A 25,395-nucleotide genomic window follows, 5' to 3' on the forward strand; every position below is an offset into this window, starting at 1 on the left:
AGACATGCACAGGTATCGATCCAAGAAAGAATTTTAATTGGAAAAGTCTGTTTCAAAAATACAAAGCAAATCCAGGAAAAATGGCGCTTACTGCTCACCATGTTAGGTACTGCGGCCTTCTTTCAACAGCAATAAATAACTACTATAACACAGACATCGATTTCATTTCTTCAAAATCCATCAGTGAAATACACTCATAACACATGACCAAGTGAATCTGAACACATTTGCGCTGTACTCAGTGATGCATGAGTGTCCCCTTTTTCTTTATTCTATGGAGCGGAAACTAAAGCAGTTAAGACTGTGATCTTTTAATAGGAGTAAGCAAATTAACAAAAGAACATATTGGGAAGAGTGAGGAGAGAAAACATATGGTATCAACATACGTACATAAACATAAGATATTAGAAATGTTCTACCTACCATACTAACACACTTCAACATTGAAAAATTAAATAAAAATGCTCACTTGAATGCAACTTAACACTATTCAGCATGAAATGAGAAATAATAAGCGGGACAAAAAAGAAGAGATTTGGGAAAACGCACAACAATTGCAAAAATATTCATTTAGCTGAAATGGTTAAGAGTTTAAGAGAACTGATGCTGTTAGTATTTTCAAAACTTGCTTCAAAAAAGCACAAGCAATTAATGTTTGCAAATTATAAGTTAGTGCATGAGCATTTTAGCTTAAAGCCATTAGATAACTGAGTAAATCTTGCTTACAGCACTGAAATAAATGGCACGCTGAGATCATTTCAACACAAAAGCTCACAAAACAATGCATAAGATATTAAAACACTATATCAATGAGTAATACTAAGCATCAAAAGAAATCAAAAACCAAAAGGAATAGTTTACCCATTACAAGAAAATTCTATCATCATTTACTCATAATGAAAGTGAATGGTGATTGAGGCTAACATTCGGTCTAACATCTCCTTTTTGGTTTTCCACTGAAGAAAGAAAGCCATACGGGTCTGGAATAACATGAGGGTGAGTAAATGATGACACAATTTAAAATCATTTTTGAGTGAACTATCCCTTTAAAAAGTCCAGTGAAAGTCTTAAGACCCAGCTGACACAGTAAGATCTCTGTTGTATACATACGGCTGGAAAAGAAGCGGTAAATGTGTGAACATTGACCCTGTCATGGTAAAGACTATGTACAACAAGTGGGCTGCAGTCCGTCGGCAGAGGAATTCCTCCCATTTGCATGGCTCAGTTACACAAGTTCTTCGATATTCGCGTTCTAAGTCTAATTCCTTAACTAAAATCCCAATATTTAGACTGGTCACCTCATCGAGACAGATTTCATAAGCATTGCACAAAACATGTTTTTATCAGGTTGGCTCTCATTCTAGGCACACGTGCTGTTCCTGGGAGACGAATTACATGACAAAATTACTTCATTAACAACCATGGATGCCAACCAACTTTGTGAACTACTGCTTTACTGATACTAAACACCTATATAGTTTGTGTGGTGAAATCACTTTCTATTACAACGATCATGTCACAGAGGTTATGAACATGCATACATCGATGACTTTTACATTGCAGGTTTTTAAATTTGCATACACAGAACTGGAAGAGTCTCTCAAATCAAGGATGGGGGAGTGCCAAAGTAATCATCCTATCATACATGATGTTTCCTCCATCTTCTGCTGGTTTAAATTAGCCCTCTGCAGACCTTGTTTGGAAAATGGGTCAGATCTAGCATTAAAATGGACGTGTTTGTATGTGCTGCGTGTCGGCATAAATAATTCAGTTCTGAACCCAGTGTGCAATGTGAATTTGTTGAATCGGTTGAGAATCAGTGCTTGTGTTCTGTTTAATGCCTGAATGTCTCTTGGTGTGCTCCACTCTACCTGTGCAAAAGGGATCTGGGATAGTTGGACTACACGTAGTTTATGACAGAGGGTCGGAGAGACTATAAGAAAGCACTGGGGTTTGCTCTGGGGTCCTTTTGGTTCCTGTAGCGCATGGCCAGCCAAACCCCTAAGATCTGAGAAAAAAAAAAGAAAGAAAAGAAAAGTATAATATAGTATAATAAGCATTGTGTCATGAGGCCATGCATTAAAGTGATTTTACCAAGTTTAAGAGGTATGGCATATTGCTGCTTTAATACTGAAACAACAGCAATATGATTAAGACAACAATGTTCAATAAAAAATAATAAATCACAAAACAAATTCTGCCAAGTAATCAAGTTAAAGGAATATTCCGGGTTTAATACAAGTTAAGCTCAATCGACAGCATTTATGGCATAATGTTTATTATCACCAAAAAAAAAAAGGCAAAAATCGAGGTTACTGTGAGGCACATACAATGGAAGTGAATGGGGCCAATGTTTGAAGGGTTTAAACACAGAAATGTGAAGCTTATCATTTTATAAAAGCACTTACATTAATTCTTCTGTAAACTCATGTATTATTTGAGCTCTAAAGCTGTTTAAATTGTAATTTTTACAGCCATTTTAGGGTTTGTTGACATTACATCATCATGGCAACAAAGTTGTAAAATTGTCAATGTCAATTTTATTTATAGAGCACATAATATTGTAAAAATAACATACAACATAATACATACAACTTATAATTTTATAAAAGCACTTACATTCATATTTCTGTTAAATCCCATGTATTATTTTAACTGTAAAGTTGTTTAAATCATCATTTTTACAGTCATTTTAGGGTTTGCTGACATTGCATCGTCATGGCAACAAAGTTGTAAAACTGGCTATAACTTTACACAGAAAAGGTTAATAAGTGATTTTATCACACTAAAATCATGTTAACACGCATTTTGTTTACATCTTGTGGCTATTTATTTGAAAAAGTCAGTATTTTCACATCTAAAAATTGGCCCCATTCACTTCCATTGTAAGTGTCTCACGGTAACCCAGATTATTTTTTATTTATTTTTTTTTTAATACATTTATGTGATAATCAACATTATGCCACATATGCTCTCGATTTTAGCTTAACTTGTATTGAACACAGAATATTCCTTTAATTTGTCCAACTGTAGGCTATTTACTTTTCCCAAGTTTCGCAGCAAATATTTTTGCACATTATTATAGGTTTCAACTTATGTGTGGTCACAGGTGTGGCATTCTAATTTAGAACGGGTTCCATTTGTTTTGTTTTGTTCCCCTTTTTCACCCAATTTGGAATGCCCAATTCCCAGTGCACTTTTAAGTGGTCGCGTAGAGATTCGCCTCAATCCGGGTGGCGAAGGATGAATCCCAGTTGCCTCCGCGTCAACCCGCGCATCTTATCACGTGGCTTGTTGAGCGCATTGCCACGGAGTCATAGCGCGTGTGGAGGCTTCATGCCATCCACCGCGGCATCCGCACTTAACTCACCACGTGCCCCACCGAGAACGAACCACATTATAGCGACCACGAGGAGGTTACCCCATGTGACTCTACCCTCCCTAGCAACCGGGCCAATTTGGTTGCTTAGGAGACCTGGCTGGAGTCACTCAGCATGCCCTGGGATTCGAACTAGTGACTCCAGGGGTGGTAGCCAGCGTCTTTTACCACTGAGCTACCCAGGCCCCAGAACAGGTTCCATTTGTAAAAAAATACAGAAACTGCATGATCTTCATGACGTTTGTTTCCATTAACGGTTCTTGAACGTGCCAAACACCATGCAAAACCGCTATTGAATCAGTAGCGTGAAACATACAGTTCGACCACTGTAGTCTGGTCTTAGAACAAATGACTCTTATGAGCTGGTCCATTTGAATCCACAGCACAAAATAGTGATGTCAAAAGTACCGGTACTTCGGTACCAAGTCGATAATAAAATTAAAAAGATGTACGATACCCGTGTTTCTACAGTACCGGTAGTACCGAGCACCGACTCAATTCGGTCCCCATGAGCTGTATGACTAACTTAGTATGGCTGCTTACAAATGCTCACACGCTCATTTGAGCGCATGTTGTGATGCTCCTTTTACACAGAAATGGACAATTAAAGGAATATTCCGGGTTCAATACAAGTTAAGCTCAACTGACAGCATTTGTGGCATAATGTTGATTACCTAAAAAATATTTTGACTCGTCCCTCCTTTTCTTTAAAAAAAGTAAAAATCGAGGTTACTGTGAGGCACATATAATGGAAGTGAATGGGGCCAATTTTTGGAGCGTTTAAAGGCAGAAATGTGAAGCTTATCATTTTATAAAAGCACTTACATTAATTCTTAAACTCATGTATTATTTGAGCTCTAAAGTTGTTTAAATTGTAATTTTTACAGCCATTTTATTGTTTGTTGATATTACATCATCATGGCAACAAAACTGTAAAATTGTCAATGTCAATTTTATTTATAGAGCACATAATATTGTAAGAATAACATACAACATAATACATACAATACATGAAGTATAACAAGCAACAAGAAACCATCATTGATTAAAAGCTATAGAAAACCGATAACTTTTAAGCTTTGATTTAAAAACATGTCGTTTTTGCAGTTCTGATACAAACAGGCAGACTATTCCAAAGCTTAGGTGCATACAGAAAACGCACGGTCTAGTCCTAGGTACTGATAGTAACATCTGGTTTGTAGATCTTAGAGACCTCCCAGGTTGATGCCCAGATAAGAGTTCAGAAAGATAAAATGGTGCTAAGCCATTTAAGGATTTATATACCAGTAAGAGGACTTTAAAATCAATTCTATGTTGGACTGGCAGCCAGTGTAGTGAGACTAAAACTGGGGTGATGTGTTCACGTTTTCCTACACCAGTCAGAAGCCTAGCAGCTGCATTTTGTGCTGTTTGCAACCGAGAAAGAGATGACTGACTGATTCCCGTATATAGTGAATTACAGTAGTCAAGCCTTGACGTAATAAGTGCATCTGGGGCTAGAGAGCTGAAATTGAATTTAGATGTTTTTAGGGCTTCCCCAGGCCCAAACAATGTAATCTCAGTCTTGCTTTCATTTAAATTTAAGAAGTTAACAGACATCCATACCTTCAAGTCGGCAAGACAGGCAAAGAGTGTGTCTAAAAACTTTTTGGATTGTTTCAAGGGCAAGTCAATTTGGGTATCATCGGCATAACAGTGATAGGAGATATCATGTTTCTTAAAGATTGAACCTATTGGAAGCATATAAAGGGAAAAAAAAATTGGGACAAGAATAGACCCTTGAGGTGCACCACACGTAAAAGGAGCTGAGCCTGAGGAAAATTCTCTAATGACTGAAAAACATATTTTTAAAATAAGATTTAAACCAATTTAAAGCATTTCCTTTTATGCCAATGCATTTCTCTAAATGAGAAATGAGAATAGTATGGTCAACTGTATCGAAGGCAGCACAAGTACTGCAAAGCAACCAGTGTCGATAGTTAGCAGAACATCATTTAAGACTTTTACAAGAGCTGTCTCCATAGAGTGGTATTTTCTAAAACCTGACTGAAAAACTTCGAATATCTTATTTTCTTCCAAAAAAAACTATGCATTTGCTGGAAAACTACATTCTCTAATATGTTTGATATAAAAGGGGGCTTAGAAACAGGTCTAAAATTTGATAAGACTGTAGGATCTAGGTTTGGCTTTTTAATGAGGGGTTGAACTGAAGCATGTTTCAGAAAATCAGGTACAGTTCCCAATCCAAGACACTTATTGATAATATTTAACAGGCTAGGCCCAACCACTTCAAACACCTGTTTAAAAAGACGTGGAGGGATCGCATCAAGAGAGGAGCCAGTAGGCTTCAACTTACTTATTTTCGAATTGGTTAAAAACCGCAGTGCTACAGGAGGGGACAAAGGGTCATAAGTAGTCGGGATAATGTTCAGTCAATGTCCCTTATCAACAAAGAAATTAAGAAAACGTTCACACAAGGGGCCTGGGTAGCTCAGCGAGTATTGACGCTGACTACCACCCCTGGAGTCATGAGTTCGAATCCAGGGTTTGCTGAGGGACTCTAGCCAGGTCTTCTAAGCAACCAAATTGGCCCGGTTGCTAGGGAGGGTAGAGTCACATGGGGTAACCTCTTCGTGGTCACGATTAGTGGTTCTCGCTCTCAATGGGGCGCGTGGTAACTTGTGCGTGGATCGAGGAGAGTAGCATGAGCCTCCACATGCTGTGAGTCTCCGCGGTGTCATACGTAATGAGCCACGTGATAAGATGCACGGATTGATGGTCTCAGAAGCGGAGGCAACTGAGACTTGTCCTCCGCCACCCAGACTGAGGTGAGTAACCACGCCACCACGAGGACCTACTAAGTGGTGGAAATTGGGCATTCCAAATTGGAAAAAAAAAAAAAAAAAAACTCACACATATCTGATGATTCAGCAGTAACAATATTAACAGAGGGGTTCACAACAGCATTTACAGTATTAAAAAAGTTCTCGGATTGTGGCAGTTCTTTTCAATGAGGTCAGAGAAAAATTTAGACTTTGCTGATCTCACCGCTCTCTGATATTTAGATAGTGTTTCCCTTAGCATCTCATAGGATACCTGGAGTTTGTCTTTCTTCCATTTCCTTTCAGCTCTCCTGCAGGCCTGTCTAAGCCCCCTGGTGGTGTTGTTTAACCAGGGTTCAGACTTAGGTTTATAATAATTTGCCTTTAGCGGAGCAATTTCATCTAAGATGTTTGTACAGGCAGAGTTTAGCCAAAGTTTAGAGAGTTTAGTGTTCCTCGGCACTCAGGTCGTGAGAAGAAAGATCCGCAGACAAAGAGACCTCCTTAAATGCTGTGGAAAAATCATCACTCGTGGAAGATGTAAGTATGCGAGACCACCGCATAACTTTAGTACACTGTAAAAAAACATCATAATTGTAACGGTAAAAGACTGTAAAAATGTTACAGTAAAAAAAAAAAACTTTAATTAGTTAATGGGTAGTTACCTTAAAATATATGGTAACAATTTTAAATATATTTAAAAGGACATGTAGTTTTACGGTAAAATTTTGTACATTTTTTTTTTTTTTTTTAATGTAAAACTTATGATTTTCTGTATAATTTGAGTGACACTGAGCACTGTCTCTACATGTTTATAGGTCATTGCTCAAGGAAGGGCCACTATTGATGAACATCATGTCATCATGTGCCCTTTTGTAATTACTACAGTGATTAACAATACCTTATAAAGTGAAAAGCAGATTTTTACAGGTTCAGAAGGTTAATAAATCAAGTTTATTATTTAACAAATTAAACATAGGTAATGCACCGTGTAAGACTGTCACAAAATTGTCTGCATCACTTCCGGGAAAGTCAAAGAACTCTGCGAGAAACAACGTCATAAAACTCTCACACAGAGGAGCATCTCCACCTGAGAAAACACACCCCACTGATTGGGGACCATAAAGCGCAAATCACACTCACATCTGCTCTCTCTCTCTCTCACCTCAGGTCACTTTAAGGACACTAAAACTAAGTTATGACCTATCCTGTTCTGTAATGTAAAAGGTTTTTTGATCATACATGTTTGGTATCATTCAAGAGGTAACAGTGCAACTGGTAAAACGGTCTCATTCCCTTTCAGCAAAGTCAAATCGCAAGTAAGATTTAAAAACTTAGTAAAATAGTGTATTCTATCCCCTCCCAAGTCTCACACAGAGACCAGATGCTGTATGCAGATTAGGTGCATTCTTTGTAAACATCAAACAACCTACTCAATCAAAGGTCGACTTACAACTCCCTAAATTGTAAACCAAATCCTAAATAACATCAAACATACACATCTGAAACAACAATAGAATCGTTTGGTTCTTAAGGAAGGATGGCAGAGGAGCTCGGGGAATCTGTAAGCCAGATCTCCCATGCTTTGCCGTCTGCATGTAGTTTTTCTCTACCAGGTATTTCTTATTATTGATAAATGTTTGAAGGAATCTGTTAGCAGATCTCCCATGCTGTACCGCTGCATGTAGTTTATATTTATCAAGGTCTCTCTGTAGCCAGATGATCCACACAGTAAACACTGTGTGTAGTTTTTTCTCTACCAGGTAATTGCAATTTGTTTTTCTATGTTTGGTAAATGTATGAATGGAATGCAACTTTAAATATATTATTATGCTTGGTTCATTGATAGCTTTGAATTTGATTTAATATTTTAATTGGATTGTTTGAATATATTACTATTACCTGGTAAATAAATTGTTATTATGATTCATTCTGAAGGACTGTTTTCTAGTATATTTCTTATTAACTACAAATCTATGATCAGAGTTGGCTTAACTAAACTACTTCAGAAGAAACCCATTAGTTAAGTATGTAAAAGGCTAAACGGCAAACCGAGAATCTATAATAGAACTTAGCCAAGTAGAATTAAACGGGAATACTAAGGGTAGCACCGAGAATCTGTAAAACAGAACTTCATTGACTGAGTCGAGAATCTATATGAACTTCGCCAAATAAGACTAAACGGATAAAGCCGAGAACCTATAAGGACTTACTAATATCTGAAACTGATGAGTTTTGTAGTTAAAGGACCTGTGTCCGGTCAGCACAGGACCCAAATAACATTGAAATAGCAAATGCAGTCTAGAAGAGAGAATTTAAAAATAATAAGATACAAAACTTAAATTCAAAGTATAGATACATCAACAAGGTTTTTTCATAATTGGAGTCAGATGAAATAAAGAAAATAATTAATGATAAGATTAATAAAACATGGAACTCAAATCAAATAATAAAAGTATTATTTAATGTTGCTCACGATAAGACAGAACACGCAGGAGACCTTCAACCACGCCATTGGATACTGTCCTTGGACCAGTGGGTGACTTCCCCCTTACAACCGTAACATCCCGTAAAGCCTGAAACGTGGTTACCGTATTTTTTACGGTGAATTTCTGGCAACCAGAGCTGCCAGTTCTTTACCGTAAATTTAACAGGATTTTTTTTTACAGTGTAGGGTTGTCAGTATGGCATATAAATGGAATAGTAAACAATATAGGCTTATGGTCAGAGATGGCGTGATCACATAATTTGATGTCATCAATAGGTAGGCCATACGATAGAACAAGATCGAGTGTATGACCCTGTGCATGAGTGGGGCTGTTTACCAAATGAGACATGTCAAAAGAGTCTATAAGGCTAATAAATTCCTTGGCCATTGACTTTGACGGACAACACACATGATTGTTAAATCTCCAATGATAAGCAGTCTATCAAACTTTGGAGTGATACCCCCTAGAAAATTTGTAAACTAATTTATAAAGTCTTTGTGGTGTTTTGGGGGCCGATATATCACAGCAATTACCAAAGGAGCGTCCTTTTCTAGTTCCAAAAACTGAAGTTCGAAGCTAATATATTCATCCCATATTAGGGTCCTACATTTAAAATTGTCTTTACAAGTTGAAGCCAGCCCTCCTCCCCGACCTGACGAGCGAGGAGCATTAAAAACTTTACAGTCAGGAGGTAAAATTTCTGAGTAAGGGCTCAAATAACCTGTTGTAAGCCACGTTTCAGTGATACACAAAAAATCCAAATCACGCGAGGCAAAAAAGTCATTTAGTATAAAAGTCTTATTTACCACCAATCTTGGTGTTAATCAAAGCAATCCTCAACCTTGCCGGATCCTCAGTCAGCTGTGCTGACCGGCACAGTGAGCAGAGATGTCGTCTATCCACGCGCCACGCCGACAGCAAGGTGAGCGATATAAAGTGTGTTGAGGTGTCGAATCTGGAAACACAGGAATATTCCACACGTATGATGGTTCCAGGGAACGCCACCAGATGAAGCAGTTTCCATCCATTTATTGTGCCAGAGAGCCCGTACCCGGTTTCAACTCCCTTTTGGTTGCCAGAAAAACTTTGAGCTTGACGGCTATACCTCCCCGACTTCCCCGCCACTTCCTCCCAGGAAAAGAGCATTACAGATGGTGCAGACATGCAGGTACAGACACCAATAGAGGAGAGGGAGTATGCTGTGAGACTTTCTGAGCCTGCTTTAATAGTCCTTCAGTTGACAATCGAATGTTCAGAAGTGTTTGTCAATCATACACCAAACACGGTACAGCACACTGACTTAAAACAGAAAATAAACCAATTAAAACAGACTCAGGAACAAGCCAGGTAACTGACGGCATGCCACACACAACGGTGCCATCTTGTTTTAAAATTGGCTATAACTTAACACAGAAAAGGTTAGTATGTGATTTTATCATTAAAATCATGTTAACACGCATACTGTTTTTGTCTTGTGGTTATACTTTTGACAAATTTAGTATTTTAATGTTTAAAAATTGGCCTCCATTCACTTCCATTGTAAGTGCCTCACTGTAAAAAAAGATTTTTGCTTTTTTTAAAGAAAAGTAGATGCAAGTCAAAATAAAGTTTTGAGTTATCAATATCATGCCACAAATGATGCCAATTGAGCTTAACTAGTATTGAACCCGGAATATTCTTTTAATGAAATTAAAAGTGTGATCTGTCCTAATGTGATTATTAAACCGCAAATGGATGCGACTTAATTAAATATACAGTCTACATGTAATGCACATTGCAAAGTGAATGTGTGAAGCTGCTCAAATGCTGATAACACAAACTGATTCAAAACAGCACATTTTATGAGCATCGCGCACTGTGCATGTTGTAGTAGATTACAGAAGAGAGCGCTCATTCAATGTGATGTGCGCAGCACCTGCAGACTATATATTTATATAATTAAATCGCAGCATTTTGTGCTTCAATAATCACACTCGGTCATATAACCGACATCTTTTTTGGAAGTGTGAAACTACTGACTTCACGTCAAAATAAAAGTTTGATTCAAAATAAAAGCTTGATGTGCAAAATTTAAGAAGGTGCAACTGAAATATGCTACTAGTGTTTAGTAATATGTATTTTATTATTATTATGTTGAACCTATATCTCACAAGCAAGAGTGCTGTCAGAGGTGGAAAGTAACGAATTTCAACTATTCTCGTTACAGTCCTTGAATACATTTTTCTACTTTTTTATGTACAAATAAATAATAGTACTTTTACTTGAGTTTAAGTAGTCAACTTCGCTACAGTTATTTTTCACCACAATTACAAAGTACTAAAAAAAAAAAAAAAAAACATAATATTTCGACATTTTTGGGAAGAAGAAAGTTATAAGCGCTAAATCTGTTTATAAACTAAAATGCGATGTGCGTGGCATGACGGAAGCCCGCAGGGCACAGCATCATGAGCACGGCAGCTTGCATAAACTGCCGTCGGTGTCCTCTCCTCTCTAGCTTTTCCAAGACTTTCTGCCCTGTCACAATACAAGAACTGTAATACTGTGATTTTCTGCATATCTCATTTTATTCTGGAAAGGAACCATTCATTCAGATGCAAGGGAACCGTCTGAACATGTTTAACCACTAATCAAACTTCACTTGTTTTTAAGACAGGCAATGATTTAACTGTGTTAAACATTAAAACAATGTAGTTTGACATATATGTGGGGATATCTTGTTTACTTGCTACTATTCTGTATGTCTAAAACAAACTTTAAATACCTTAGAAAGATACAATGCTAATAATGTCGGATATTAACAGGGACTCGGGGCAAAAATGCCACCGAAATTAACAAAAATATCCCCGAAATTCAAAATATGGGGGCAGAAAATGCCGACACGAGTTCCCATGTTTTATTAATAATATCTGAAATAGTTACAATTACATACATTGCGATCTTCTTTTGACTTTTCACTGCACATTATTTTTTTCCCACCGTCCGGTTCCTCGCACCATCGCATGCACAGACGGGCTCTCCGCTTCTATCAATCCGCATCAGTTCGTATTGTACTCCCACGATAATTTCCATAACCATTCGCCCCTCTTGTTTAAAATAAACTGTCCTAGCGTGTAACACTCTCGCTTACGGTGCTGTGCTGTACTGTACTTCCCTGTGCTGCTGTTTATCTGTCTGAAAAGCCTCACCTGCTAGAGGCCAAGGGATGGTTGTTATATAAAGAATGTATGAGAAATCACAAAACATAATGTAACCAAATGCTACAATTTACTTAATAATATCTCAATATGTTAAATAACCATAATGTTAATTAAGACTTTATTATTACAACTGTAATACAATAATACATATACAGAAAAGCCACTTTTAGTGTTTGAATCAACCATATCTCTTACTAAACACTGTATGACATTTTTATTTTTGCATTATTTTATTCAGTTGGCATGTAGGAGTTGATAACAGTTTGCTTAATAATCTCATTCCATATCTGGATAATTGCTGCAATATCATAGAGGATAAATTCCCTCATCTATGATATTGCATTATATTAGTTTTGTACAGTATGTTAACTTAATAGCCAAAATACTTATATGAATGAGAATAAACCTGAAATAGGAATGTGTTTCAGTCACAATGCACATTATGTAGATTAGAGATGATTTAGAGACATTTAGATTGTTACAAATGGCTATTTCTATTTAAATAAATGTTGTATTCTTAAAAAGTTCTCTTTGTCCAAGAATCCTCTTGCAGCAATGCAGGTCTTTGGCATTTAGAAGCTGCTAGTTTAGGACCTGTGAGGAGTCTGTTTCTCAAACTAGAGACTGTGATTTACTTGTCTTTTTGTTGTGCATCCAGCCATCCACTTCCTTCTCTATACTGGTAAGAGCTTCTTTTTTCAAAACAGTAATGCATGTAATAGCCTTCATCTCTCTAAAACAATAGACATTGGAGAAAATAGAATTTCAGGAGAAATTTGTTTCTTTTTGCCTATTTTTAAAACCAAAATTTGACTTGCAAGTGTAAAGCAACTTGTAAGAACTTAATACTTCAGCAAATGGGGGAAAAAAAAACACTGTATTGTGATTTCTGCATGGTAGCGCAACCATTTTCAATTGTTCTAATAAGAAAATTTTCTTGAGTACCAAATTAGCACTTTAGAATGCTTTTGTAAGGAATAGGTGACACAGTATATGTTTGCCATCATGGGTAAAGAAAAATGGAATAAATACCACTTAAAACAATTATTTCAAACCGTAATAATAATTTGCAATTCATGATTTTAGCAGTATTTATGATACATTTAATGCATCCTTGGTGAAAGGAAGCATCAGTTTCTTTCAAGAACAAAAATATATTTGTGTTCTAAAAATGGAAGCGTATATAATATATATATAATATAATTTTCATAAAGTAACTTGTAATTACTTGAGTAGTTTTTCTGCAAACTAATTTACTCTTACTTGAGTCATAATATTTCTCAGTACTTCTACTTGTACTCAAGTTAATTTTTGTAGCAGTACTTTTACTTAAATAAAAAAAAATCAGTACTCTTTCCACCACTGAGTGCTGTTGTACAAAATAGAAGTTTTCATTTATAATGTGATGCTCTGTTGTGCAGCACTTTATTTGACATAAAACAAGGCCAATGTTGTGTTTTAGATTTTGTTGCTTTTCTAAAGCGAATTGTTCTATTTTCATTTGATTGAAGTTTGGATTCATCTGATTAGGCACATTTTGATGATGAAATTTAATTAAACTTTAAAACATGGAATTCAGGAAAAAAAAGAAAACATGGAATTTTGGAAAACATTTAATATAATATAGAAGGAAAAAATGATTTAATAGGCTGGTAAGAGTAATTTTAGTGAATCAAAAACGTACTGAACCGCAAGTAATTTATTTAATCATGTCCGACTTGAAATGAAATAAGAATTCAGAGTATTTACTGAATGGTTGCTGATATGACCAATTTATTATATTAAAGATACACATTATGAGTTTTGTTTTAATTGGTTGTATTTTATAAAGAATGAATTAATAAAATATCTTAATTAAATTAAATTTTATAAAGTATTCATGACAGCTTCTAACTTGGCTTATTCAATCTGACTTTAGAGCTGGAACTTTCCATTTTATAGAGTACTTTGTAGCCTGTGGCTTGAACTAACCTCTGTAAAGCTGAAAAAGAGGCCAACTCCTCCTAGGATCTTCAGAGCTTCTGAGGCATGCTGGAGCATCTTTTGACCGCAGGTAATACAGGCTTTCTTTTGTAAACATGGCTGCAGGTAAAAAAAAAAAGGAAGGCTTTAACCTTTAATTTCTAGTGTGGAGATGTAAAATTATTGCTAACTCAACATCAACCACAGAGGCATATTTGTCAGATATAAAGACAGGAAGACAGATAACTTCTACTGAATAGCAGAAAAGGACATGCAAACAGAGAGAGGCAGAAGTAGATCTAATTAGAGATCTTTTCAAGGGACAGTTCACCCAAATTAAATTTGTGTCATGTATTCACCCTCATGTTGTTCCAAACCCATTTGACTTTCTTTAATGGAACACAACAGATGTTAAGAATGTTAGCTTCGGGGCCTGGGTAGCTCAGCGAGTAAAGACGCTGACTACCACCCCTGGATTTCGTGAGTTCGAATCCCAGGGTGTGCTGAGTGACTCCAGCCAGGTCTCCTAAGCAACCAAATTGGCCCGGTTGCTAGGGTGGGTAGAGTCACATGGGGTAACCTCCTCGTGGTCGCTATAATGTGGTTCGCTCTCGGTGGGGTGCGTGGCGAGTTGTGCGTGGATGCGGCGGTGGACGGCGTGAAGCCGCGCTATGTCTCCGCGGTAACGCGCTCAACAAACCACGTGATAAGATGCGCTAACTGACGGTCTCAGACAGTTGGAGGCAACTCAGTTTCATCCTCCGCCACCCGGATTGAGGCGAGTCACTACGCGACCACAAGGACTTAGAGTGCATTGGGAATTGGCCATTCCAAATTGGGGAGAAAAAGTGATTGTTAGCTTCAGTTTCAGTGATTGGTAACTGAGGCTAACATTCATAACGTCTCGATTTGTGTTCCACAGAAGAAAGCCATATGGGTTTTACAACCAAAGGGTGAATAAATTATGACACAATTTTCATTTTTGAATGATCCTATTGAGTCATATTGTGTGGTTCTAATAATGGCAAAGATGGAATTGTCTGAGCCATGTATTAGCTGTTAATGCACATATTCCAGACATGTTAAACCATTGTGCTCATTTGGGCTGTACGATATATAGAATTTACCGAAATATTGCAATGTACATATCACGATATACATATGGCAAGGGCTTGCGATAACAGAATAATTTTAATACAGTAACGTTCAAGGTGACGCAGATAGCAGAGAATTGATTGGGCGCACGATTGTCCCTTGGTGTGTGTGCTTGCAGTGTGCATAGGTGCTGACTCATATGGAGCGTGTCACAATTTATGCATATGTAGCTGTATCCAGAGCTGTCCTATCCTTTCACTCTGCATTTCGTGTGTGCAGATAATAATGAGACTAGGTGCCAGTATACACACTCAACTTGGCTCGTTTATCGGCAGCTGTGGATCTGTGAGGATATGTCAAATGTTGGGTTTCTATTAATGGATTTTCTCGTGAAATCATTCCTTTCAGTCTCAAGTTCCGTGCAGACTGACAACATGCATGTTAAACCAAAGCAGAAAGCTTACCAACGACAAGCGCTTCTGGACATAATTTTGCACAAAAAAAGCCCCAAATTGAATTAATTAATTTTGAAATTAATATGAACATGTAAACAGTGTAAAAATAAAATATTTTACAACACAGATTCTTTTAGGATATCCCACAATATGGTGAAATAAAAAAGGAGGTATCATTATCATTACCGCATGACAGAGAATGAGGTCAGCACCAAACTCTGCCAGGTTTTGAGTATTGTTGAACAGGCCACAGCAGTCCAGCTTGTTCTCCAGATTGCCTCTGGTGTCATTACTCATTAATCCCCAGGATGAGGACAGTAGTTTCTCCTGTTTGATAATGTGACAAAAAACTTTGTTTTTTCAAGTTTTCCAAAAAATAAGCATGCAACATCAACAAGTGTGTTTCAGAGATGGTTTGGCCTACCTGCTGACCCTGATTCATGGCCAGGCACGAGCAGGACACTCCAAACTGGAAGAGGAACACGATGAACAGAATGACCATGTACTGTGGAAAAAGATTTGTAGTCAAGGGCATTACAACATTCAAAGGACCACAACAACCTAATTAATGGTGTACAATTATAACAACTTTATAATTTTCTTCGAGCAGAGGACACAGTATATCAGCACTGTTAAGGAGAGTGGGGAGACACCAAACAGAGTACCAGTGATTGACCTAACTAAAATACTATGCAAAAGTTAGGCAAAAACACATTGTAGCTCGATTACAACTATGCTTGTAAAAGTACTGGTTTTCCAAATGTACTGTGTCTAGCACAGATAAGTGGACACCTCAGAGTCTGTAAAATGTTTCAGAACGCAGCTGTAATGCTTGTAAAGGATACAAAGAACAGCATAACTTGGTGATGGTGGACAGCTCCAATGAGCCCCACAATGGCGATGAGCAGCAGAAAGAAGCCCACAGCAATCACACCTCCGATGATGTGGATGCTGGAGACAATCCCAAAGCCTTTTCCCCATGCTGCTACGACAATCAGCAGGAGGCCCACCAGCTGAGGATGAAAGGAGAGACCAATCAGAAAACAGCAAACAGAAAATAAAGGTGTTTTTACTGTGAAACAAATTACAATACAGACAATTGTATGGAATACAATATATAATAGAACTCTGCATTCAGTCTAATTACACTTTAAATTCATTATGAAACGGCTTGAAAAAAAATAAATAAAAGAAAAATCCAAGGCACTTAAGTGGTGTGGATAAGTAAGGGATAATCTACGGCTAGGTGTGCATTAAACGATTTTAAATGCACGACGTGGAGGCGAAGAACCACCCGACGCAAAGCTGTATGATAAGGAGAAAACCATTCAAAACACTCTGGAACCTGCAGATTTTGACCTCTGAGACATCGGTATGGTATCCATCAAGGCTGCACAATTGACTGAAGAATGAAATTGCAATTTGTCCATGAATGGTAGCGCTTCACCGCAAAATGCTGCGTACATTTTGTAAACAAACAGCGCTTCTCCTTCGGCGTTTGAGTCAGTGATGTGTGAGCGTGGGGGGCCTCTAGTGGCTATAGGCGGCACTTCAGCACATAACATACACAACACATTAGTTTAAATCATCTTGCATCTCCTTGCCAGACAGCGAAATACGCATTTATTAGATCCTGATTTCCTTTTCTCACCCTCTACAAAAGCAGCTGAATTCCATTATCTTAGCTATGCTGATGAAGGTAGTTAGGAAATGTTTTCAGTTGGTATAGCTCACCCTACTTGCTCTGTAATGTTATGTTGCTAGGGTTACAAACAGCACAGTAATATCGAACGGTGACTCAAACTGACCAGTACTACCTGTGCATTCAACGGTTTGAACGACACGCATTCCAGCCAATCAGAATAGAGTATTTGGTATAATGTACAGACCATGGTATAAATATATTTAATCAAAAAATAATCATTCAGATAATTAAAATGCATTACATTACTGTGGCATACAAAAATTGTCTTCAGAATCCAATATATTGTTTAATTCCATATTATTGAACATAAGCCAATCATTGGCCTACAGTCCACAGCAATAATTCATTATAAAAGCTATTCTTTGGACTACATTCTTGAAATGGAATACATAGACTATCAATTAATTGCCTACAAAAGCCTTCATCAGCCAACTAATAAAGGACAATGCATCTATGTGAACATCTGCAGTTAATCCAGAATGGACTTCAAAGACATTAGTCATTAATCTTGCAGTTCATACAAAATCTTTGTTTAAACACTGACCCTTAACACTTACTTATATTACAAATTTTAAACCATGAATTGCACTGCATGTGGAGGATTCATTCTGTTTAGCCAGAGGGGAACTGGCCCCCACAGTGAGCCTGGTTTCTCCCAAGGTTATTTTTCTCCAGTAACAAAACATTTTATGGAGTTTTGTGTTCCTTGCCACAGTCTCCTTCGGCTTGCTCTCTGGGGTTCTAAATACAATTATTATTTAATTATTTATTTTATACACAATTTACAATCATATTTAATCAAACTACACAATGATGACTGTAAGACTTTATAGATATTACCGTTTCATTTTCTGTTAAAGCATGATTTTCTGTAAAGCTGCTTAGGAATGATGTGTGCTGTACAAATAAAAATGACTTGACTTAGGACCCGTCAATGTACACAAGTGTCAGGTGGACGTTTTTGGAGTTTCACTTTAGTTGCGTTGCGTTGCGTCATAAACATACCTTTTTACGTCACTGTGTCAAGTTAAACATAGCTTGAAACTTAGAAAAACACGTCTTGAGATCTCTGCGTTCAGATTTGCACTCCATTAAGCTGTGTTTAAACCAAGGATCTCTAATCTTGGCTGTGTCTCGTTTGGAAGGCTGCATGCTAGGTAGGACGCATCCTTTGAAGGCTGCAGTATACCGAGTGTCCTCCTTTAAACAAGTCTCGTTTAAACGAGATGGCCTTCGTAGGACAAACGGAAACGTAACGTAACATGGTTGCTATGACAGCACGCCACTCTTTAACAAGCGCGAGTGCTTTGAGTGAGAAGGGAACAAAGTCCCTCTGGAATGGAATGTATGAGGTACATTTTAGGAGATTTATAATGATGTAAAGAGAAAAGAAAATAGATTTTAAAGGTGTACTTTTAGTCTAATACTTTATTTTAATCATATATTAATATAATTATACATATTATATACTCTGCACCCATCTACTGAGGTACTTCAACTTGGGAATTAACATTCCTTGCGTTTGAACATCATATTTACGGGCAAATTGGCGTAATTTTTTTTAGACATTTCCATTGAAGCAAAGAATTACGGGTTGTGAGTGCCCACGAAGGATACACCTCATGCATCTTCCGAATTCCCGTGAAAGAAGGTCGCATTCGAAGGCTGCATTTGGAGTGTCCTACTCGCTTTTCTGAAACGAGACAGCCTCGATGACGTATGCGGCCGACAAATGCGACCTCCGGAGGACGCATCCTTCCAAACGAGACACAGCCCTTGTGTTGTCTCCTGTCGGTAAGTGTGGCTTGTTCTCTGTATAAGCTACAAGTTGCCTATACAGCTGAAGCTTCGCTTACTGCCCCCTGGAGAAAACAGGTTGTACTTCAAGCTTGAATTGCTCCATTGGTAGGAATCTTCCTTATCATGCTCCGGGGACATGAGAAATTACATAACCTAATGATTTTTGTTACTGTAATATTTCTTTGTGAACGAAAAGATGTGGCAAATTGCAGTTTAGCTTTTTGCTTTGCCCTCTGTTTTTTTAATTTTTTTATTAGAAGCTAATTCCATGACTGCCAGTTTTTTATTTTGATCTTCATCTATGTTACAATAATGAACAAACACAATCTGTCTTTACTAATAACACACAAATTATTGTATTTTTCTTGTACATATTGAATACATAATTCAAACATTCGCAGTGTAGGTTTGAAAAAGTATGTGAACCCCTAAGCTAATGATGTCAACAAAAGCTAATCAGAGTCAGTAGTTGGCAAACCTGGCATCCAATTAACAAAACGAGATTGGAGGTGTGGGTTAGACCTACTGTGAATAATAAAAAGAACTCAAATATTTTGCATCTGCTGACGTGGACCATGCCTCACAAAAAAGAGATCTCAGGAGACCGACGATCAAGAATTAAAGCTGAAAAGGTTACAAAGTTATCTCGAAGAGCTTAGATATTCATCTGTCCACAGTTAGACAAACTGTCTATAAATGGAGATGATTTAGTGCTGTGGCTTCTTTCCATAGAAGTGGACGTCCAGCCAAGATGGCTCAAAGGGCACAACGCAGAATGCTCAATAAGGTAAAGAAAGAACCCTAGAGTGACAGCTAAAGACTTGAAGGAATCATTGGAACTAGTCAACATCTGTTTATGAGTCTACTATACAGAAAACATTAAACAGGCATGGTATCCATGGCAGGACACCACAAATGAAGCCGCTGCTTTCCAAAAAACATTGCTGCACGAATGAAGTTTGCCAAAGTCCACCATGACACTCTGCAACGCTACTGGGAAAATGTTTTGTGGACTGATGAAACTATGGTTGAATTGTTTGGGAAGAACGCACAGCACTACGTATGGAGTAAAAAGGGCACTGCATACCAAAATGAAAACATCATTCCAACGGTGATTCCAACGGTGGCTTCAGAGCCTGGACAGCTTGCCATCATCGAGGGGAAAATTAATTCCCACGTTTATCAAGATATCCTACAGGATAATATCAGGGTGGCTGTGGGCCAGCTGAAGCTCAGTAAAAGTTGGGTGATGCAGCAGGACAATGACCCTAAACATTGAAGTAAATCCACTACAGAATGGCTTCAAAAAATAAAATCCACCTTTTGGAGTGTCCCAGTCAGAGCCCAGACCTTAACCCAATAGAGATGTTGTGGAATGACCTCAAGAGAGCCGTTCACACCAGATATCCTAAAAATATGGCTGAGCTGAAGCAGTTCTGTAAGGAAGAATGGTCCAAAATTCCTTCTGAAAGTTGTGCCGGTCTAATCTGCAGCTACTGGAAATGCTTGGTTGAGTTTATTGCTGCCAAAAGAGGATAGACCAGTTAAATTAAATCCAAGGGTTCACTTACTAATTCCACAGAACTATGAATGTTTATTGAGATGTGTTCAATAAAGACATGAAAGATTATACTTGTGACTTTGATGAGGATTAGATCACATTTTATGACCAATTAATCCAGAAAACTGTATGTTCTGTATGCGTGTGATCTCTGATCCCTCAGATGTCACTGTCTTAAAAAACGGCATTCATCTGTAATGGATATCATGAACATGGGCTTGGGATAACTTTAGTAAACCTTTGTTAGTCAACACCACTCGCCACTGCATCCATAGATGCAAGTTAAGACTTTACTATGCAAAGCAGAAGCCATACATCAACACTGTCCAGAAGCGCTGCTAACTTCTCTGGGTTCCATCTCATCTTAGATGGAAAGTAGAACAGTGGAACTGTGTTTTTTGGTCCGAAGAGTCCACATTTCAAAAAGTTTTTGAAAAACAAAGCCATCGTGTTATCCGGGCCAAAGAGGAAAAGGGCCATCCAAGCTGTTATTAGCGTCAGGTCCAAAAGCCAGTGTCTGTATGGGCCAGGGGTGTGTCAGTGCCCATGGCATGGGTAACTCGCACATCTGTGTGAACACCATGAATGCAGACAGATATGTACAAATTTTGGAGCAACATATACTGTCATCCAGCACCGTCTTTTCCAGGGACGGCCTGGAATTTTCTAGCAGGACAACTTCAAACCACATACTGCCCAGATTACAAGTGCATGGCTGTGTAAGCAGAGAGTGTGGATGCTAGATTGGCCTGCCTGCAGTCCTAACCATATCCAATTGAGAATGTGTAGCACATTATTAAACACACCATACGGCAATGAAGATCCCATACAATTGTGCAGCTATAGACCTAAATAATGGATGATTTGGGGAAAATTCCACTTTCTAAACTTAACAAACTTGTGTCTTCAGTGCCCAAATGCTTAATAAGTGTTATTAGAAGAAATGGTGATGTTTCACAGCGGTAAACACTCGACTGTCCCAACTTTTTTGGAGCGTGTTGCAATCATCTGATTTGAAATTACTGTACATTTTAAAAAAACAATGAAATTCACAATATAAAACATCATATTATGTGTAGTTGTAGTGCTTTCAATATAGCAAAGGGTGAATATAGTTTACAAATCACTCCTTTTTGTTTTTATTAGCATTTTTCATACTGTCCCAACTTTTTCGGAATTGGGGTTGTCTATATATATATATATATATATATATATATATATATATATATGCACAATAAGACTTTGTATGTGTACTTAGAAAGTCAATAAAGTCAATGTTGATTTCATGTTGATTTCAGCGAAGTGACTTCAGGTGACAAGTGATAAAAAGAACTGGAATTATGTAAACAAAATTTACAACATTTTATTGTGTAAAAACAAATACATTAAAATAGATTAAAAACAAAACCCACTAAAAACTACAGTGAAAACAAACATTGAACACAAGCAGCACGTGTCATTCGTTATTAAAATGTGAATTTCTCAATTTCTAATTTCTAGAAACTAAACTGTGACTGGCTATATCTCAGGGTCATTCTACACAACTGAAGGGTTTGTCTGGGACCTATATAACTCAAATCAAAGGGGAAGCAGGATCAAAGATCGAAGGTTTACGGAGCAACATGTTTAACAACTTTGCCTTACCGGATAGTGCGTTACTGTCATCAAGAAGTCAGCAGCACATGGGCAGTGAAGTGCTGGCCAAACCCTGAGCAGACTGAAAAATGTACATACAGTCCCTCCTTAAATGTCAGCATGAGGGGTACAATTATGATGTTATGGAGAAAACAAAAACCAAGCCAAATACACCACAAAGTGATCCACTGAAATGGTCCAGGACTTCTGATTTCCCATATAGCTGATGCTTTTTTCAAAAATGACTTCAGTCACCCAGGACAGGAGTAACCTGAGGTTAAGTCTTAATCAAGGGCACAGTGGTTATAGTTCAAGGATCAACCCTTGCAGGGTTTGAGCTTTCGGTTACTAGCCCAGATCTTTAATCCCTAGGCTCCGAATAATTTTGCAAATGACTTTCCATTTACAGCCAGGTTGTCTTGTCCTGTTCAAAGTCTTATTTTTAGTGTGACTGTGACCCTGATGACACTAGGGCAGATCTTACTGCAGCACAATCACACATGTGATTCATTGGCATTATGAAAGTCCTTCTCGAAGAATGCAGTCTATCATATTAGACTAGTAAGCATACTGACTCATACTGAAGCATACTGAATAATGCTTGAATTGTCATTTGAACATACTGGGAAACCCATGCCAACACACTTAGCTATGACACATAAACCAATAAAGCTGCCAGCGAAGTGTGTCTGCCAGACCAACAGGGTAAACAATCGACACAGAAAGAATGGTTGATAACAAAAAGGGTATGGTTTATAAATGCACTTGATTCTTCAAGAAAATAAAACAAATACGTAATTACAACTACACAAACACTGGGGCGGTTATGCAACAGTGGATGGAGAAACTTAATTCAACAGATTCAGCAACAAATGTTTACACCTAAAAACATATTATATTTCACGGTTTATTTTTTTTATCTTTTAAACAAATAAAGAAATAAGATGATTATGTTCAGCTAGTAAAGCCTATGAAGATCTACTGATATACAGATAATACAACAAAGACCTCACCTAAGATCCATAGATGTTTTTATATTGATGACAAATACAGTAAATTAAATGTATTGTATTATTATTGATACCGGATTAGTCGCTGCTAACGGGTTAGCTGTATATATATTCATGTATGTGCCCGTGACTCACCATGTAAACTACATTTAGCGAACAGAGGGCGTTTTTCGAGCACGTAAATCCTCCGCAGACCATGTTGAATCTTCAGTCATTTACCGGGGTGAGATGAAAATGATGTATTATTAGTGATGTTGTCGCTGTTGTGTCTATGCTAAAGGCTGCTCTTCTTCTCCAGTGGTACTTGCCGGTGACGTCATCACGGCAACACATTTCCTCTCGCGGCGGTCGAGATCGTTCAATTTCCTAATCATTGCCATAATGCATGAAGATGATTGCTTTAAATCATAACACAAGAATTCACAAACAATTCTCAGAGTAAACAAAATATAAAATGAGCAATATTCAAGAAAGAGTTTTTGCAGTGTTGGGTAAGTTACTCTAAAAAAGTACTAATTACTCTGTCTGAAAAGTAATTGCATTACTTATTGCTAATTACTTTTTTTTAAAACATTGATCAACCTCGACCAGATGTAAAATACAAGCATAGACATGAAACTGTTCTTTTAATTCTTTCAAATAAATCATTAAAAAAAAAAATCAAATAAATTATTCGTGAACTGGACAAAGAATTTAAAGGGACAGCGTTAAATTATAAAACATACATTTTAACATTAGACGTTCAATTTCGATTTTAAATTCGCTATTGTTTTATATAGAATAACATCAACAATACAATTACATCAGAAGTAACTGTAATTAAATTACTGAAAAATTAAGAGTAATCCCTTACTTTACTTTTTCAACAAAAAAGTAATTTAATTACAGTAATTTATTATTTAGTAATGCATTACACCCAACACTGAGTTTTTTTTTTCTCCCCTTTTCTCCCCAATTTGGAATGCCCAATTCCCAATGCACTCTAAGTCCTCATGGTGGCGTAGTGACTCGCCTCAATCCGGGTGGCAAAGGACGAGTCTCAGTAGCCTCCGCATCTGAGACCGTCAATCCGCACATCTTATCACTTGGCTTGTTGAGCGCATTACCGTGGAGACGTAGCTCGTATGGAGGCTTCACGCTATTCTCCGCGGCATCCACGCACAACTCACCACACGCCCCACCGAGAGCGAGAACCACATTATAGTGACCACAAGGAGGTTAACCCACCGTGACTCTACCCACCCTAGCAACCGGGCCAATTGGTTGCTTAGGAAGCCTTACTGGAGTCACCAACACTGAGTTTTTGACACTTTCCCAACAAGTGCTGTATTATTTGACTTCTTCGAGGAAGTAATATTTGGCCTAGAGCATTATGTGTTTGACATCTACTCCAATATGAAAAAGTAAATAATCTTCTTATTGCCTATATTGTCACTGGATTAGTTGATATCATTATCATCCATAGTAAATACCATCACAGCCAAACTAGAAAGATCAACAGTCCCCAAATTGTGATTTTCAGAATGTAAATTCCTTTTGAATGGACATTTCGGGATGCACATAAAATAGAGAGAAAATCCAATAAAATAAAATACTTATAATTGTAGCAGCCTCTCAAGCAAAAGCCAGTTTCCATAATTGTTTTATTATTATTTTAAAAAATGAAATAAAAATAAAGCTGAAGTATGTAACTTTTTCAGTGTTAAAATACTTTCTCCTAATCCAGCTTAATATGCAGAGATAACTATTAGTAAAAAAATAGAAAGGGACTTCAACATAGACGATACTTGTATCTATACAACACTCTCAAGCAAAAGCCAATTATTATTTTATTATTCATATTTTATAGTATTTATTATTATTATTATTATTATTATTATTATATTTACAAATGATTATTTGTAAATTAATAAATACAAATAAATAGTTTGTCAATATTATCCAACCTAAATACTATCACACCCATAATAGACATATTAACCGTCCCCAAACTGTGATTTTCAGAATGTAACCAGAATTCTGTTGAATTGAACTTTCAGGATGCACAAGAAAATAGATAGGAACTCAAATAAATAAATAAATAAATAAATAAATAAATAAAATCAGAGTATAACTGTCCTCCATTACTTCTAAATATTATTAACTTTATTCAAACATGCAAGTAAGTAAAATTTATTTATATAACACATTTATTCACAGCTTACACTGACCAAAGTGCTGTACAGAATTATTATAAACACATTATAAAATGTGTAATGCAATACATCAACCATTAAGAAACAAAA

General features: G+C 37.2%; 1 protein-coding gene across 3 annotated transcripts; it reads right to left on the reverse strand.

Annotated features, from left to right (window-relative positions):
- Positions 1 to 13: 13 nt before the first annotated feature.
- Positions 14 to 23,423, reverse strand: LOC127420510 (tetraspanin-31-like). 3 transcript variants are annotated; one of them, XM_051662858.1, is made up of 6 exons: positions 23,246 to 23,423; positions 16,245 to 16,412; positions 15,824 to 15,904; positions 15,586 to 15,726; positions 13,859 to 13,969; positions 14 to 2,008 (listed from the first exon to the last, which is right to left on the reverse strand). In XM_051662858.1, exons 1-6 carry the CDS (start codon positions 23,306 to 23,308, stop codon positions 1,934 to 1,936), a joined length of 639 nt encoding a protein of 212 aa, XP_051518818.1. In that variant the 5' UTR covers positions 23,309 to 23,423; the 3' UTR covers positions 14 to 1,933. The 3 variants fall into 3 exon arrangements, with proteins under 3 accessions (XP_051518818.1, XP_051518819.1, XP_051518817.1); XM_051662859.1 differs by lacking the exons at positions 14 to 2,008; positions 23,246 to 23,423 and adding exons at positions 12,087 to 12,620; positions 22,110 to 22,186; XM_051662857.1 differs by lacking the exon at positions 14 to 2,008 and adding an exon at positions 12,092 to 12,620.
- Positions 23,424 to 25,395: the final 1,972 nt, after the last annotated feature.

This window comes from Myxocyprinus asiaticus, chromosome 29 (assembly GCF_019703515.2).
Source record: "Myxocyprinus asiaticus isolate MX2 ecotype Aquarium Trade chromosome 29, UBuf_Myxa_2, whole genome shotgun sequence".
Taxonomy (NCBI): Eukaryota; Metazoa; Chordata; class Actinopteri; order Cypriniformes; family Catostomidae; genus Myxocyprinus; species Myxocyprinus asiaticus.

Bases quoted from the DNA above. Each gene is read 5' to 3' on its own strand.
- LOC127420510 (XM_051662857.1), bottom strand. From the start codon at position 23,308: ATGGTCTGCGGAGGATTTACGTGCTCGAAAAACGCCCTCTGTTCGCTA. The intron at 13,970-15,585 runs GTAATGATAATG...TTTTACCTGCAG, and splicing joins ACCTCATTCTCTGTCATGCG to CCATGTTTACAAAAGAAAGC. The intron at 12,621-13,858 runs GTTAGTTCAAGC...CTATTGTTTTAG, and splicing joins TCTTTTTCAGCTTTACAGAG to AGAGATGAAGGCTATTACAT.